Source organism: Chiloscyllium plagiosum, unplaced genomic scaffold, assembly GCF_037043375.1.
Source record: "Chiloscyllium plagiosum isolate Xiang-an unplaced genomic scaffold, Cpla_swu_hap1 HiC_scaffold_2, whole genome shotgun sequence".
NCBI classification, from domain to species: Eukaryota; Metazoa; Chordata; class Chondrichthyes; order Orectolobiformes; family Hemiscylliidae; genus Chiloscyllium; species Chiloscyllium plagiosum.
The window spans coordinates 36,696,176-36,711,549 of record NW_028270140.1 but is presented as its reverse complement, the minus strand read 5'-3'; the positions used below and the strand labels follow the sequence as shown (position 1 = coordinate 36,711,549).

The window sequence follows — 15,374 nt, the reverse complement described above, 5'->3', positions numbered from 1 at the left end:
AAAGTTGCCTGATCCTGACCTTGTCTTACATCCGTACATGTAAACTCATTTTGGGATTAGTGAATGCTGATAATTAATGGGAGTCTCAACTGACACCCTTTCCTAAGGCTAAGGCACTTGGGCCAATTTCCGTCTCTAAGTGAAATAAACCAACTGCCTGCAGGGCATCAAGTTTGGTATTTTCTGGATAAGCTTTTGTTGCTACTTTGTTTCTGCAGGAATTGCAGAAATATTTACTTTCTTTCTATAACATTCAGCTGTTCCCTCTATCCCAATGCACACTATCTGGATTGTTAGGATGGTGTGAACTTCCATAGAGTATTTATTAGTTTTGATCTTATTTCTTGTCTGTTTTTTTTCAGTAGAAGTACCAGCTCGGGTATTGGTGTTAGTTACCTATTTCTGTCTTCACAGAGTAGCCTTCATATGTAAATAGTGGAAATACGTTTGAGATCTATAGTGATGCATCCAAATAAATATAATGTGAAGTAGTGATATTGTTTACCTCTGAAAGCTTCCTCTGACTCTGAAGTAATTAAGTTAATGGATGATAACCATCTAATATGCATTGCACTTGAAAGCATTTTGACTTTTCAGGGTCTATTTGAAGAAATATGGCACCTCCGACACCTTATGGCTTACTGCAGACATAATTCAACCAAGTAATTCTGTTTCTTTTAGAATATGAAATGTTTCAAACCTTTTTTAAAAATGATATCCACGTACTCCGCTACTTCCACAACGTTACATATTCTTCTTTGTAATGTACAGTATTATTATTTCATTTTAAGAATAAAGAAAATCGGAAACAGAGAATCCCTTTCAAAAGGTTTGTACATGTTATTCTTGTCTGTAAGTAAACAAGGTCTGTCCTGATAGCAAACTAATTTTCTCTTTTTCAAGCAAATAATAATTGAATTGAAATTGCAATGAAATATTCTGGAAGGACAAACGGAAAAATTCAATGTGCTGCAAACCTCTTGGCTGCTCTTGGTGGCTTTGGATTCTGCTTGCTTTTCTTCATGTAAAAATCAAGATGGGATGGATAACTGAGAAGAATGCTGAATTAACTACTTGTAAATTCTAGGAGTTTATTTTTACATATTCTTTGGGACACATCTTTTCTTCCTTTTTCTGCCATTTACATCTGGTTGTGACAGGACTACAGAGCTGAGATCTGATCCATTGATTGGGGATTTGCTTTGTTCTGTCCACAGTATGCTGCTTTGGCTATTCAGCAAGCAGGTAGTCACCAGATTAGCACCCCTAATTCAATTATACTTGATGCTGCTTTTGGCATGCTCTCCTATGTTCATTGTACCAGTTGGTTCTCTGGTTTGAAGATAATTGGAGCAAGGGTTATGCTAGACCACCAGATTATAGATTGTGATGGTACACCATTCTTCTGCAGCTGAGACTTCGCAGTATCTCATCAATTCTCAGTTTTGAGCAGCTAGATCTGTTCTGGATGTATTTCATTCAGCTAAGAGATCTGGTGGCTTGCAATGTAAAATCCTGCTTTGTCTGTGCTGCAGTGTGGAAGTACAATTTTATTTCTGGCTTCACATTTCAGTCCTTTTTTACAGGAGTAAGCAAATCCTGAAACATACTTTTTGATTCATATCAAGGAAACAACAAAGTTGTTTTTTCAGATGACCATCTTTCCTTTGAAACTGGCTCCAAGTTGACTCGTCCCTTTAAACTGTACAGTGAATTTTTTCATGCCAGTATATTTCCTGCTTTATTAAAATTCTGTAGTTTAAGGTGAGCCCTGACCCATGTTTTCCTCTTTCATATTTCTTAATTTTCTTTTAAGACTTTCAGAACAAAAACCGTGCTGCTATCCTGGCAGAGCTCAAACAGGAGAAGAAAAAATTGATAATGCAGAATCAGTCAGCAATGAACAACCCTGGAGCCAGGTATAGTGTACCAGATATTTCCTCCAGGCTGTTCTGCATGGCAGCAAGGAGGTGGAAATGTGTATTCAAGGGACGGCTAGCTCATTTTGCAATGCGTTTTCAGAAATAACCTCAAGCATGCAAACAATATATCAGAAGTTTCAAACTCTTCTATCTGCATTTGTATTAACAAGTAACATGCGAGGATTAAAAAGATGCAGAATGAAAACTGAAATCACTGGAGAAACTCACCGGGTCAGGTAACGCCTGTGGGAAGAAAACAGTGTTAACATTTCAAGTCCGGTGACTCTTCTTCAGAACTTAGTTCAAAATTTTCAGTCCAAATGTTTAGTGCTGTAGCTTCCATCTCATTTAGCTATCAAATGCATCTTAATTGTGTAATCTCAGTTCTTAAACTGAAATCACTTGAAAATTGCCTTACAAATTTAATGATAATGTAACTCCTGCAATTTTTGTTGTTTATTTTTGGATGGTATGAATTGAGCACCTTTATTGTTATATGGCCAGGTTCACTCCAGTCAATATATGATTACAGGTTTATGGATTTACTCCTTTTTAAAAGAAAATGTTAATTCTAGTCTTAACTTTTGTTCTGAGCTTTAATCCTTGTGAAACATTTCATTGACTCTTACATAGCCAGTATTAGAGACAATGTGACTGCTTCATTGGAATACAATTAAAACCCACTGTCAGGAATATTGTACTCATTGCTATCCTACCTCATTTACTTTCATATTAATCTTACAGCACAAAATACATACACTTGAACAAATGCATACATGTTGCAGCACTCATTTGGTTGACAGTCACCACAGGAATTCAGACTGTGATTGGTCATACCTTCAATTTTGGAGTTTAAACAGTGTAGCTACAAATATGTTCCTCCAGTCACGAGGCATTTGGTATTTCCATTAATTTGATAGTTTAAAGCTTTGGCCATAAATACATTTAAGAGCTAATTTTGATTGCCTGTATTTCTTGGAGTTTAGTAAATTGAGGAGAGACCTCATGAAACATAACTTCTTAAACTTCTTAAGCATTTTAAAAGCTGGAAAGATCTCCCCCATTTGAGGAATCTGGACCTAAGGTCTCAACCTTAGAATAGTGGCTCAGCCATTTAGAATGAGAATTCCTTCACACAAAAAATTATGAAAACTTGGAATTTTCAATCTGAGCTGATCGTGCTCAGTTCTTGAAGATATTCTAGTCAGAAATTGATGGACATTTGCATACTCTGGGGAATTTAGGCGATATGGAGATTAAGCAAGAAAGTAAAGTAGAAATAAAAGTAATACAGCACAGGAACAGGCCCTTCAGCCTTTCTAGCTTGCGCTGACACATTTTGCCCTTCCATATTAAAATTAGATGAACAGCCATTATCAAATGATAGAATATGCTTGATGGGTTATGCTGCCCTGATTGGTATTTTGATACAGAGAACAATTATGTCTACCCTTCATAAAACGACTTTTGCATGACCTAAAGGTTTGAATACAGAACTTCTTTTCTCTCATTTCTCCCTCACAGTATCCCTTTATCAAGACCTGCCTTTGCTAAAGATTTTCGAGACCACGCTGAACAACAGCACATAGCCGCACAACAGAAAGCAGCCTTGCAGGTAGTTCTTCACAAGGATTTGCTCAGCTATGCTCATGATGTGGAAAGTGTATTCTCATGTTTGTTTGTTAGTTCATTAACGGAACAAAGGTTATGGATTAGCTTTTCATTTCATTGCGAATTTGCCTGGTATATTAGTACAATTGTACTGTCTCTGCAAATGAACTTCCCCAAATGCACAATTTGATGCAGTGTATGTAAATCACAAAGGCTGAATTTTTAATGGTGTGGTTCTTAAAAATTATCTTTAAAAATGCCCAAGATCAAACTAGTGTAAAATGACATTTCAGAGGTTTTTTAAGGTTATTTGAAAACTATTTATACAGTTAAACAGCATTTTCTGTAGCAAGGTTTTATAGTATATAATGAATGGGCCATTGTGCCTGGAGGTTTTAGGAAGGAGAATAGGGAGATCATGAGACTTGCGATTCCAACAGAAGAAATATTCAACAAGGTTTATCAGTAATTCATTTCTAATGTGTGTAGAGACAAACAAATTGTTAGTCGTTTGGATTGTAAGTGAGACAGAGCTTGCAACATTCAAATTTAAGTGAAAATAACGCTTAAAGGGTACAAAAGATTTTGATCAAAATTTAAGATGTTACACAATTTCACGTCAGAAATAGGCCTGCAATGTATGAATCCAATTTGCAGGACCACAATGTATTTACTACCAACCGCTGTCGCCATCTTTGTAAGAATGCTCGTTATTATGCAAATAATCTACCTCAAGCTATAGCAACCCATGTCAAGAGTTATGACTCTGTTTGTGGTTTGGTGTACAACATGTTCAAGCACCAAAAGAAAGGTCTGCAAATTTCCCCCACTACCCCACCTCCTACTCTGCTACAATTGGATTACATTCCATAGGGAGGAGACAGTGATTCAAAGTTGATTTGTCTCAGCCAGTAGAGAATTCAGAGAGCTGTGAGAAAACAGCTTGTTATATTCACAAGCATTCCAGTCTACCGAGACAAGGGTCAGAAGCCTAGATACACTTCCTTTCAAATCAACATGGAAGACCTCTTCATATCTGAAGGATCTTGAATTAGTTTTAAATATTTGTTCCTAGCAATCTGTGACTGTTTGTTAATAACTAATCTTTCTACATATAAGAAATTATGATCAGGAGGTTTGCACTTTCATGATTGTGGGATATGGGTGTCTGTCTTCTGTTCCTGTAGCTTTTTTGATTTGTTTTATGCACAAGTGCTAAAGATATAATTACAATTTTAATAACTATAAAATGACTCAAAAACTTATAACTTTTAATTATGTTCAGTTGATCCTCATATCCATGCATTGTTTTTAGTTAAGGTAGTAATTTGGGCCCCAATTTGTTTGTTCAAATGTGCACAAAAGATTGAAAAGGAGCACGGTATTCCTCATTGCAGGACCAACCCCTCTTTCCCACCACTTTGAAACAAATTGGCAACTCCTTCATTTCCTTGCTGTGTTTAAGGACTTGCTAATACAAAACAGCAATCTACAAAGCAATAGTCAACCAATTTAGAGTTGTAATTTATAAACCACTTTGAGACATTTAAGGTAGTGATTGATAGATTTCTAATTACCAATAACATAGAGTTGAAGTGATGGGATGTGTCAAAAAAAAATGCTGAAATATTGATCAATCATGATCACATTGAATAGTGGAGGAGCTTCAACAAGCTGAATCATCTACTCAGGATCCTATGCTCCTATATATTCAAAGTGGAGGTGCATTTAGAGTCGCAGCATGGGGAAAGACCCTTTGGTCCAACTTGTCGACACCGACCAGACATCCCATTCTGACCTAGTCCCATTTGCCAGCATTTGGCCCATATCCCTCTAACCCCTGCCTCGTCATGTGAGCACCCTGATGCCTTTTAAATATTGTAAATGTAAATGCCTCCTCTGGCAGCTCATTCCATACATGCACTACCCTCTGCTTGAAAATGTTACCCCTCGGGTCATTTTTAAATCTTTTCCCTCTCACCTTAAACCTATGCCCTCTAGTTTTGAACTCCCCAATCCTAGGAAAAAGACTTCGGCTATTGACCCTTGCTTTGTCCCTCATCATTTTATAAATCTCTATAAGGTCACCCCGCAGTCTTTGACACTTCAGGGAAAAAAGCCTCAGCCTATTCGGCCTCTGTCTGTAACTCAGACTCCAACTGACAACATCCTTGTAAATCTTTTCTGCAACCAGTCAGGTTTACCAACATCCTTCCAGTAGAAGGGCAACCAGAATTGTACACAGTATTCTAAAAGGGGCCTCACCAATATCCTGTACAGTCACAACATGACATCCCAACTCCTATAGTCAAGGTTCTGACCAATGAAGGCAAGTATACCAAACACGCCTGCAATTTCACTTTCAAGGAACTATGCACTTGCATCCCTAGGTCTCCTTGTTCAGCAACACTCCCAGTGGCCTTACTGTTAACTATATAAGTCCTGTGCTAGTTTGCCTTACCAAAATGCAATATCTCACATTTATCTAAATTAAACTCCATTTACCACTCCTCAGCACATTGGCTCACCTGATCAAGGTCCTGTTGCACTCTGAGATAACTTTCTTCACTGTCCTCCACCACCACCTATATTTGGTGTCATCTGCAAACATACTCATCGTGCCTCCTATATGCACATCCAAATTATTTATATAAATTATGAAAAACAATGGACTCAGCACTGATCCCTGTACAAAACACTGGTCACAGGCCTCCAGTCCAAAAAGCATCCTTCCACCACAACCCTCTGTCTCCTATCTTCAAGCCAATTTTGTGTCCAATTGGCTAGCTCACCCTGGATCCAGTGTGATCTAACTTGCTAAGTAGTCTGCCATGTGGAACCTTGTTGAATGCTTTGCTACCGCTCTGCTGCCTTCAATCTTTTTTGTCATATTGTCAAAAAACCTCAGTCAAGCTCGTGAGACACAATTCCCCACGCACAATGCCATGTTGACTATCCTTAATCAGCACTTTCCTTTCCAAATGCGTGTAAATCCTGTCCCTCAGGATTCCATCCAACAACTTACCCATCACTCATGTAAGGCTCACTGGTCTATACTTCCCTGGCTGTTCTTTACCGCCTTTCTTAAATAATGGCACCACATTAACCAACCTCGAGTCATTTGACATTTTACCCGTGGCTTTCAGTGATACAGATATCTCAGCATGGGGCCCAGCAATCTCTTCCCTCGCAAAGTTCTGGGGAACACCTAATGTAAGAATATCACACTATTAAATTATGCATTCGTTTATTTATGTAATCCATGAATTAACACCTATCTATTTCAGATTAAAATGACATATATTGTTTCTGTTAGTGGCATTTAAAATTGCAGTGAAGTTTTGCTGATTCAGTGTTTTGGCTGATAATATTGTAATCCTTTGGTTACCATTTGTAAGTAGTCCTTCAATTTGCTTTTGCACGAAGTGTAAAATTTTTTTCTCTCTCTCTGGGAACAAATTTAGTTTTGTCCTTTACTCTCAATTATTGGATAATGTCTGTTTAAGAAATCTAACTGGTATATTTTCATTTGTTCCTCAGCATGCACATGCACATTCTTCAGGATATTTCATAACTCAGGACTCTGCATTTGGAAATCTTATTCTTCCCGTGTTGCCACGTTTGGATCCAGAATAACCACACAAAATAATGACTATTAAACTGATATTAAGAAAAAACGCAAACAGGGCTTCATTTTTCATACCAGAATGAACACCGATTTAAAGGGAAGAGAACATTTATCGATCTGTTCATTGGTTGATTGTGTCAGTGGACCATGACGTTTCATTGCAGATTTTGCATATGGATATTTTGTACAAGAGAAAAGGAAGCACCCAATCTGTGTTTTAAAATCTGAATACAAAAGTTTGCTTATGTTTAGCTTTTGTGACTGGCCCCAGAATTAAATTCATCGACACAAAGATGCCAAATGTTCTAGAACAAATTAATATTAGCAGATCATAATTTTGTGGATATTTTTAGAACTTCAACAAATGGCAGGGCTTATGCTATGCACCATCTGAATTCAGCATCTGCTGTGAGAAAGGCAGTCTTTGTTGTGTCTGCTTCTCGTGGTTGAATCATTACACAAAATGACCTCAATCTTTACATGCTGCTAATTGGAATTGACAAGCTCCTGCAATCGAAATTGAGTAAATTTAAAAAGATACTGTCATGAGAGGAAATTTACAATAGCTGTTGTCTTATAATATTTGTGTATAAATGTATTCTCTTCAGTAATTCAGTTATGACTGAAATAATATATTTGGCTTTTAGTGAAGCTGTTTAACTCTTAATTGAACCTTCACCAGATGTCCCTCACATAGGGTGGCACGGTGGCTTAGTGGTTAGCACTGCTGTCTCAGCACCAGCGACCCGGGTTCAATTCCCGCCTCGGGCAACTGTCTGTGTGGAGTTTGCTCATTCTCCCCGTGTCTGCGTGGGTTTCCTCCGGGTGCTCCGGTTTCCTCCCACGGTCCAAAGATGTGCAGGTCAGGTGAATTGGCCATGCTAAATTGCCCGTAGTGTCAGGGGTAAAAGAAAACGTAGGGTAGGGGAATGGGTCAGGGTGGGTTGCTCTTCGGAGTGTCGCTGTGGACTTGTTGGGCTGAAGGGCCTGTTTCCTCACTGTAGGGAATTTAATCTAATGGATTTAATTTTGTCAGTAACCTGCTAAAGATGAAATGCAGCTTTTTTTAAAACTGCTTACACAGGAAAAGCTTTGTTAGTTGTACAGTATTTTGTAAAACATCAATAGTATTCATCACTTGTTCCTATGAAAGAGTATTGTTTTCAACTAAGCTTACAATAACTATGGGTAACGATGCTCAAAAACTGTGTCAGGCCATGTTCAGAATTAGTGTTAGTTACTCAGGCTATAAAAAATAGGAAATGTTTGGTGTTTCTTACCAGGTTCGGCAGCATATGGAGAAAGGACCTGTTAACGTTTTTGAGTTTTGACAACCTTTCATCATCAGATAAGATGTAACAGATGTACAGAAACAGGGAAAGTGGGTAGGTTGAGGAGGTTACTTGTTAAATATTTAACTCTTTCTAGTTTTGATTAAATGTTTACTGATGTGAAATTGTTTTCACAGATAATGTCGCACCTGATGAACATTTGTTTTTATTTTAGATTTCCAGTATCTGCAACATTTTGTTTCTGTATTACCTGCTCTAAACACGAGTGAAAGAAATAAAGGGAGAGCTTCAGTGATGATTCAGCATCTTTTTTCTTCTCCTCTTCCTTTCTTCCTCACTCTTTTCTCACCCCCCCCCCCCCCCCCCCGCCCCGCACACACACACACGTGTGTTACTAAACTTGCAAACAAGTGTAATTTCTGGCTTCATCCTAGGTTTGCAGCCTCTTGAGAGTTCTGCAAAAATGGTAATGAAGATTTTGCAGTTGCTTTGGTTAAGGTTAGGGCAAAGAGAAATCTCCAATTAAACCAAATTTCACTGCTGATCACTAACCAGCAAATCTCGCTGATAGTGTGCTTTAGGCAAGGGTGAGATTTGGCATGGCTGTGATTCTTCCTGCTGACACTCATCATTAAAACGTAGCGGCTACTTGACTGAGATCCCAGAGGGTAAATGGCATTGCATAGTTATACTTCAGCAAGGTGTGGAGATCTTCAGGGAAGGAGAGAGAAGAACCCTTCAGACAAAATCAGTTTTAAGGTGAGAAAAGAATGCTAAAGTTTTCATCTCATAGCTTTGTAAGTTATTTTATATAGATGGTTCTGTCTGCTACTTGCTTACTGTTTTCTCCCAAACACTGAGTCGCAAGTTATTAATTGCAGCAAATTCTTTCCTGTTTGTATCATACAAAAACTGTTTGTGCCACATTCATGATTTTAGAACTAGTATTACTTAGAACAGCAAATTAAGTCCTTAAACCCAACTAATTTACAAATGTTCATGCTCCAGACATGCCTCCTCTTATCCCTCTTTTACATATCCTTCTATACCTTTCTCTCTTCATCTTTATCTAGTTTCCTCTTAAATACACTTATGGCATTCACATCAACCAGTCCAGCAAGTTCCATATTCTAACACTTCCAAAATTTCCTAATGCATTTATTTGTGATCATCCGATATTTACAATTTCAAGTTTTGAACCCTAGAAAGCCCTTGTAATATTTTTAAAGGTGTATTTTTAATTTACAACTCAACCATCAGTTTTCTGGAGAAATGTCCCCTAGTCTATTATTAATAATCATAGCCCAGATCATTGTAGCAATGTAATCTGAAAAGTGCAGTTCAGAATCTTACAAAAACTTGGATGGAGTGACTGTGTGATATTTGCCTAGAAAGTTTAAATTTCTGAGGAGTAATTGGTCTATCTGGAAAAAGTTCCCATTTGAGTTACCCAAATCAGAGATCTTTCAGGATTCCAACTTAGTTCACTGAATAGTTAGTCAGGGAAGGTTATAGGGATTAAAAGCTGCTGCAATTCCTGGCTAAGTATAAAAGTGACATACGCGCACTCACCCGGATACCACTATCCCCTACCCCAAACCACACAGTTACGCACCTTGTATGCACAAACATACCCACATTCCTCCACACCCCCACACACACACATGCATACCACCCTACTAATTCCACCTAAACCGAATTGAAACCATCACCTACCCACCCGCCCTCCCAACATAGCAACCCGGCCTGACCTTCCTAGCGATAACATCCCCTGACCTGCCCTCAGCTACCTAACTTTACACAGTTTATAACTTTTCAGAGGTTTTGGAACTTTAAACTTGGAATACAATACTTATTGCTATAAATAAGGGGCTGTGCTTGACCTGCAGCACTGTTGAGTTGAAAGACTCACACATCACGTATGCTCAATGTTTCCCAAGAGCCCTGAATGGGTGGCTGAGTCAAAAACAACTGACCTCTGGGGCAGGGTAAGAGTGAAGGAGTGGAGTGGCATTGCTTCAGTTGGCCCATTGAATGTGACCCAACTTAAAATCAGGTGGAAAACTAAAGAACTGTCCATTTTCTTAAGCAACAATAAAATGTGTGCCTTCTATTCTGGAGAAAGGTCTTTTTACAGATTTACAACATGAGAAGCTAGCTACATTTGTTAAAGACAAATGGAACAGTATTCAAGGAAAACCACTATAAAACATAAGGCAAATCCCTCAGTGATGTCGGTTTGTTAATGCTACGTTTAGAATAAATGCACCTTAAGTCTGACAAAAGTCATCAGATTAAAATGGGAACTGTTGCTTTCTCCACACTGCTGTCAGCCCTGCTGAGTGTTTCCACCACTTATTTCAGATTTTCTGCATCTGCATTCATTTGCTTTTATAAACTTAGCCATTCCTTGTTGTGAAGGTACAACACAAAGGGACAATTTATGTTTCAGTGACTGTACTCATTTTATTTTGTCTAGTTTCATTTTGGTTGACTATGATTTAAAAAGCGGAGTTCACTGTGGGAACATTAGTTTTATGTTCTTTTGTTGCCAGTTGTGTGTGTTCTCTTGGGCATCAGGTGTTTTGTGGTTCATTATAAATGTAAAAAAAATGAGCCTTCAAGCAGAACACAGCATATTAATTAATTCCTTGAGCCCAGCATGCAACCATATCTCCTGGTACAAAAGGGTAATTATTTCAGCAGCCAGTTGAATCATTCCTTCAGGTATTGTGTTTAATGGCATGTCTCATTAAAATTCTGATACAATTGCTGCCCATTTATGTTTTAAATAGTCCAATAAAATTATTTGATTACCACATTAGAATTTTAAAATTTGTTGCATGCATCCAAACTCTGATCCCAATGGTTTGTATTTTGGGCTGTCTGTGAAAGCAAGTGCTCCTGAAAGGCAAAGCCAAAGCAGTAGCAATGGAGAGGACAATATTTCTCAAACTTGTCTAAATGGAACACTTGGTGGCTTCTAGATTGAAGATAGCAGGGTGCTGCAGTGATGTTAGAAATCCATGGATGGGGATTTGTTGGCTGATACTTCGGGGGAAGATAAGTTCTTACTGCACAGCCTGAGAAGATCCGTGAATGATGAATTAATATGGAAAACAATATGAAGTTTTGTTATATTTTTCATGCTAATGGCTTTCAAAGTAAATATCCCTAATATACTGTGGAGTTTTTTTCCTGTATTAGGACTAGTCTCCACTTGGGCCTTATTTTCTATACTAAATTTGAAAAACCTTTTCAGACATTTGTATTGTTACACCTAAGTCAGGAGAGATGAACCGACTTCTCTCTTCACTTTTGAGCTGGTTACAGCAGAGTTTGAATTTCAAAGGGAGGTGATGTTACCACTGTATTTAGTTTCATGTAAGAGATCTGACAGCCAGGTTCCTTGAGTGAGCAATTAGTTTTATTTCTCAAACTCATGCAAGCAAAGATGCAGAAGTTCTAAACAAGATGTTTGAAAGTTACAAGCTTTTCCAGCTACCTGCGAGCACAGGGCTTGGTGAACTGGAGAGTTTTGGATGACCTCCCATTTTATGGAAGGTAGAATGGCGCACAGGTAGTGTCCCTACTCCTGGACTGAGAAGCTTGGGTTCAGGTCCCACCTACTCCAGAGGTGTGTAATAACATCTCTGAACATTTTGATTAGGGGTATACAAAAACAGAATGTGGGAAGTCAGCCTTGAGTACCTTTTTAGCTCCTTTAAGTTTTGTATGTGTTAAATTATCCTATGTCAAAATAAAGAATTAGAGAATTACAGAATTATTACAGCATAGGAGGAGGCCATTGGCCTGTTGTGCCTGCACTAGTTCTTCAAACAAGTATCATCTCCTATTTTCTTCAGCACCCCACCTCCCCTGAACCCCTGCAGAACATTTCTGTACAAATAAGCGTCCAAAGCACCCTTCAATGCTCAATTGAACATGCCTCCACCAATCTTCCCAGTTGTGCATTCCATACTTAACTACTCACTAAGTGAAAATGATTTTTCTCCCAATATTCGCTGAGTGAAAAAAGTTTTTTTCTTCTGGAGGATCAGAGGCTGAGGGATGACCTTATAGAGATTTATAAAATCATGAGGACCATAGATAGATGAATAGCCAAGGTCTTTTCCCCAGCATTGGAGAGTCCAACACTTGAGGGCATAGGTTTAAGGGGAGTGGGGGAAAAGATTTAAGAGGGACCTGAGGGGCAGCATTTTCAGGCAAATGGTGATGGGTGTATGGAACAAACTGCCAGAGGAGTCAATTACAATATTTAAAGGCATCTGGCTGGTTATACAAATAGGAAGTGTTTAGAGGGATAGGGGCTAAATGCTGCCAAATGGGACGAGATCAGTTTAGGATATCTGGTCAGCATGGACGAGTTGGACCGAAGGGTCTGTTACCATACTGTATAAATCTATGTCCCTGTGTAATACCACTGTTCCATAAGATCTCATTGGATATTGTTCTAGCAGGTTGGTTGCAGTTATCGCCTCTCTGTCCATTTTATTTTCCTTTTTGATAAATCTCAATGGGGTCTCATCACAGTATCATTCCAATATTTCGTGCATATATCATAGAGATGTACAGCACGGAAATCATAGATGTCTGCAGCGTGAACACCGGTCCTTTATCCCAACTTGCGTATGCTGCCCAGTTTTCATGACTCGTCCCATTTTCCTGCGTTTGGTCCATATCCCTCCGTACCTATTACCATCCATGTAGCTGTCTAAATGTTTTTTAAATGATGAAATTGTACTTGCTTCCACCATTACCTCTATCAGCCCGTTCCAGACACTCACCATCCTCTGTGAAGAAATTGCCTCTCTGGATGTATGTAGGATGTATGTATGCCTCTCAGGAAGAAGGGCTCATGCCCGAAACGTCGATTCTCCTGCTCCTTGGATGCTGCCTGATCTGCTGCGCTTTTCCAGCAACACATTTTTAGCTCTGATCTCCAGCATCTGCAGTCCTCACTTTCTCCTCTCCTTAAACCTATGCCATGTAGTTTTAGACACCCTAACCATGGGGAAAAGCTATCAACTGTCTACCTTATCGATGACTTTCATGATTTTATAGACCTCCATAGGGTCACCCCTCAGTCTCTTATGCTCCAAGGAAAAAAGTCTCAGCCTGTTCAACCTCTCAAGATCCTCAGAATATTAGTCTGGGAGCTTTGGATTATTGTATCGATTATGGAGTCATACAGCATGGAAACAGACCCTTTGGTCCAACAAGTCCACCTGACCATGTTCCCAAAGCGAACTAGTCCCATATGCCTTCGTTTAGCCCATATCCCTCCAAACCTTTCCTGCTCACATAATTATCCAAATGTCTTTTGCATGTTCTAACTGTACCTGCATCCACCACTTCCTCTGGCAGCTCATTCCACACACGAACCACACTATAAAAAAGCTGCGTCTCATGGCCTCTTTAAATCATTGTCATCTCACCTTAAAAATATGCCCGCTGGTTTTGAAATCCCCCACCGTGGAAAAAAGACTCTTGCTATTCACATTGACTATGCCTCTCAATAAGATCGCCCTTTATCAACTACACACCAGTGAATAAAAGGCCCAGCCTATCTTTAGAACTCAAACCTTCCATTCCCAGCAACATCCTGGTAAATATTTTATGACGCCTCTTCAAATGATATAATTGTGCATTTTCTTTTGAAAGTAATCTGGTCAGTCTCACTTATTGGCTTTGTCCACCTTTGCTATCACTTTAAATCTGTCTCTATTGACGATCAACGCTAGAAACAGATGATTTTATTTATTTATTCTTTCTAAACCCTTCAATATTTTAAAGCACCTCCATCAAATAGCCCCTTACCCTTCTCTGTGAGGAGAACAAACCAATCTTCAATCCCTCTTTTCTGGAAAGATTCTGGTAAATCTTTCCTGGAACCCTCCTAACATTTATGTCTTGGCTGAAGGGAAATGTAGTACTTGTGTTTTATATATAAAACACACTACTTGTGTTTTATATAGGTATAGCAATACTCAGTAGCTTTTTTACTATATAATAGGGTTGATCTATGATGAGTAGTAATCTCACTGAAACATTCAAGATTATGAAGGGGCTTGACAACAAGCCATTGTTTCCACTGGCTGTGGAATCTAAAACAAGGGGTTACAGTTTCAGGATAGTTTGATCATTTAGGAATGAGACAAGATTTTTTTTCATTGTGAAACTTTGGAATTTTCTACCTCAGAGTTTTAAACTCTCAATTATTGGATATGTTTAAAACCAAAGAAGGATTTTTAGTCTCAGGGAATATGGGGAACAAGTGAGAAAGTGGAGCTGAAGCTCAGGATTAGCAATGATCATGATCGACAGACCACAGTCCACTCTTATTCCGACATCTTACAGTCTTATGCGCTAACCTTTTAAAACTTTAAGACATTTGGTTTGACAAAAAGTAAGCACCATCTCTTAACTGGTGCTGGAGGGTTTGTTGTCATTTCTGTTGAACATCTAAATTCGAGCGATTCCTACTTTATCACCATGCCATTGCCATTACCTCCCCATATTTCCTGGCTTCATCCCTGTCTCCTCTTTTGAAAGCTTATCCATGCTATTATTATCCCTGGATTTCATAACTGATCTAGACTCTTGCCACATTCTGTTCTGAAGAAGGGTCACTAGACTCCAAATATATCATCTTAGTGCGCTATTTTCTGTGGGAGACAATTCAATTTCAATGTAGGATATGTTTGGCAGAAAAAAATAGTTTCAGCAGAAAGGCCAGATATTCCAATGACCAGATAGCTGTCAAAGCAACATAGGCTGGGCTTAGAACCCTATGGAAAGCACTATGCAGCTGACCCTGGGGAAATTACCTGGGAAATTGAGAATTCCAATGAGCAATTATCCTCTATCAGAATTCCTCTTAAAAAGCCCCAAAACATC

The 15,374-nt window shown here is 38.7% G+C and overlaps 1 protein-coding gene across 6 annotated transcripts in view; it reads left to right on the top strand.

The window, feature by feature from the left end:
- inip (ints3 and nabp interacting protein) overlaps window positions 1-7,199 on the top strand; it is a 39,113-nt gene extending 31,914 nt beyond the window's left edge. For 3 of the 6 annotated variants that reach the window (XM_043715800.2, XM_043715790.2, XM_087996251.1), the window contains exons 3-6: window positions 792-829; window positions 1,817-1,919; window positions 3,447-3,537; window positions 7,074-7,199. In XM_043715800.2, coding sequence (XP_043571735.1) covers window positions 792-829; window positions 1,817-1,919; window positions 3,447-3,537; window positions 7,074-7,169 — 328 coding nt within the window. In that variant the 3' untranslated portion in view covers window positions 7,170-7,199. The remainder of the gene's footprint in view (window positions 1-791; window positions 830-1,816; window positions 1,920-3,446; window positions 3,538-7,073) is intronic. The other 3 variants (XM_043715817.2, XM_043715809.2, XM_043715827.2) reach the window with 1 other exon arrangement.
- The last annotated feature ends 8,175 nt before the right edge of the window (window positions 7,200-15,374 follow it).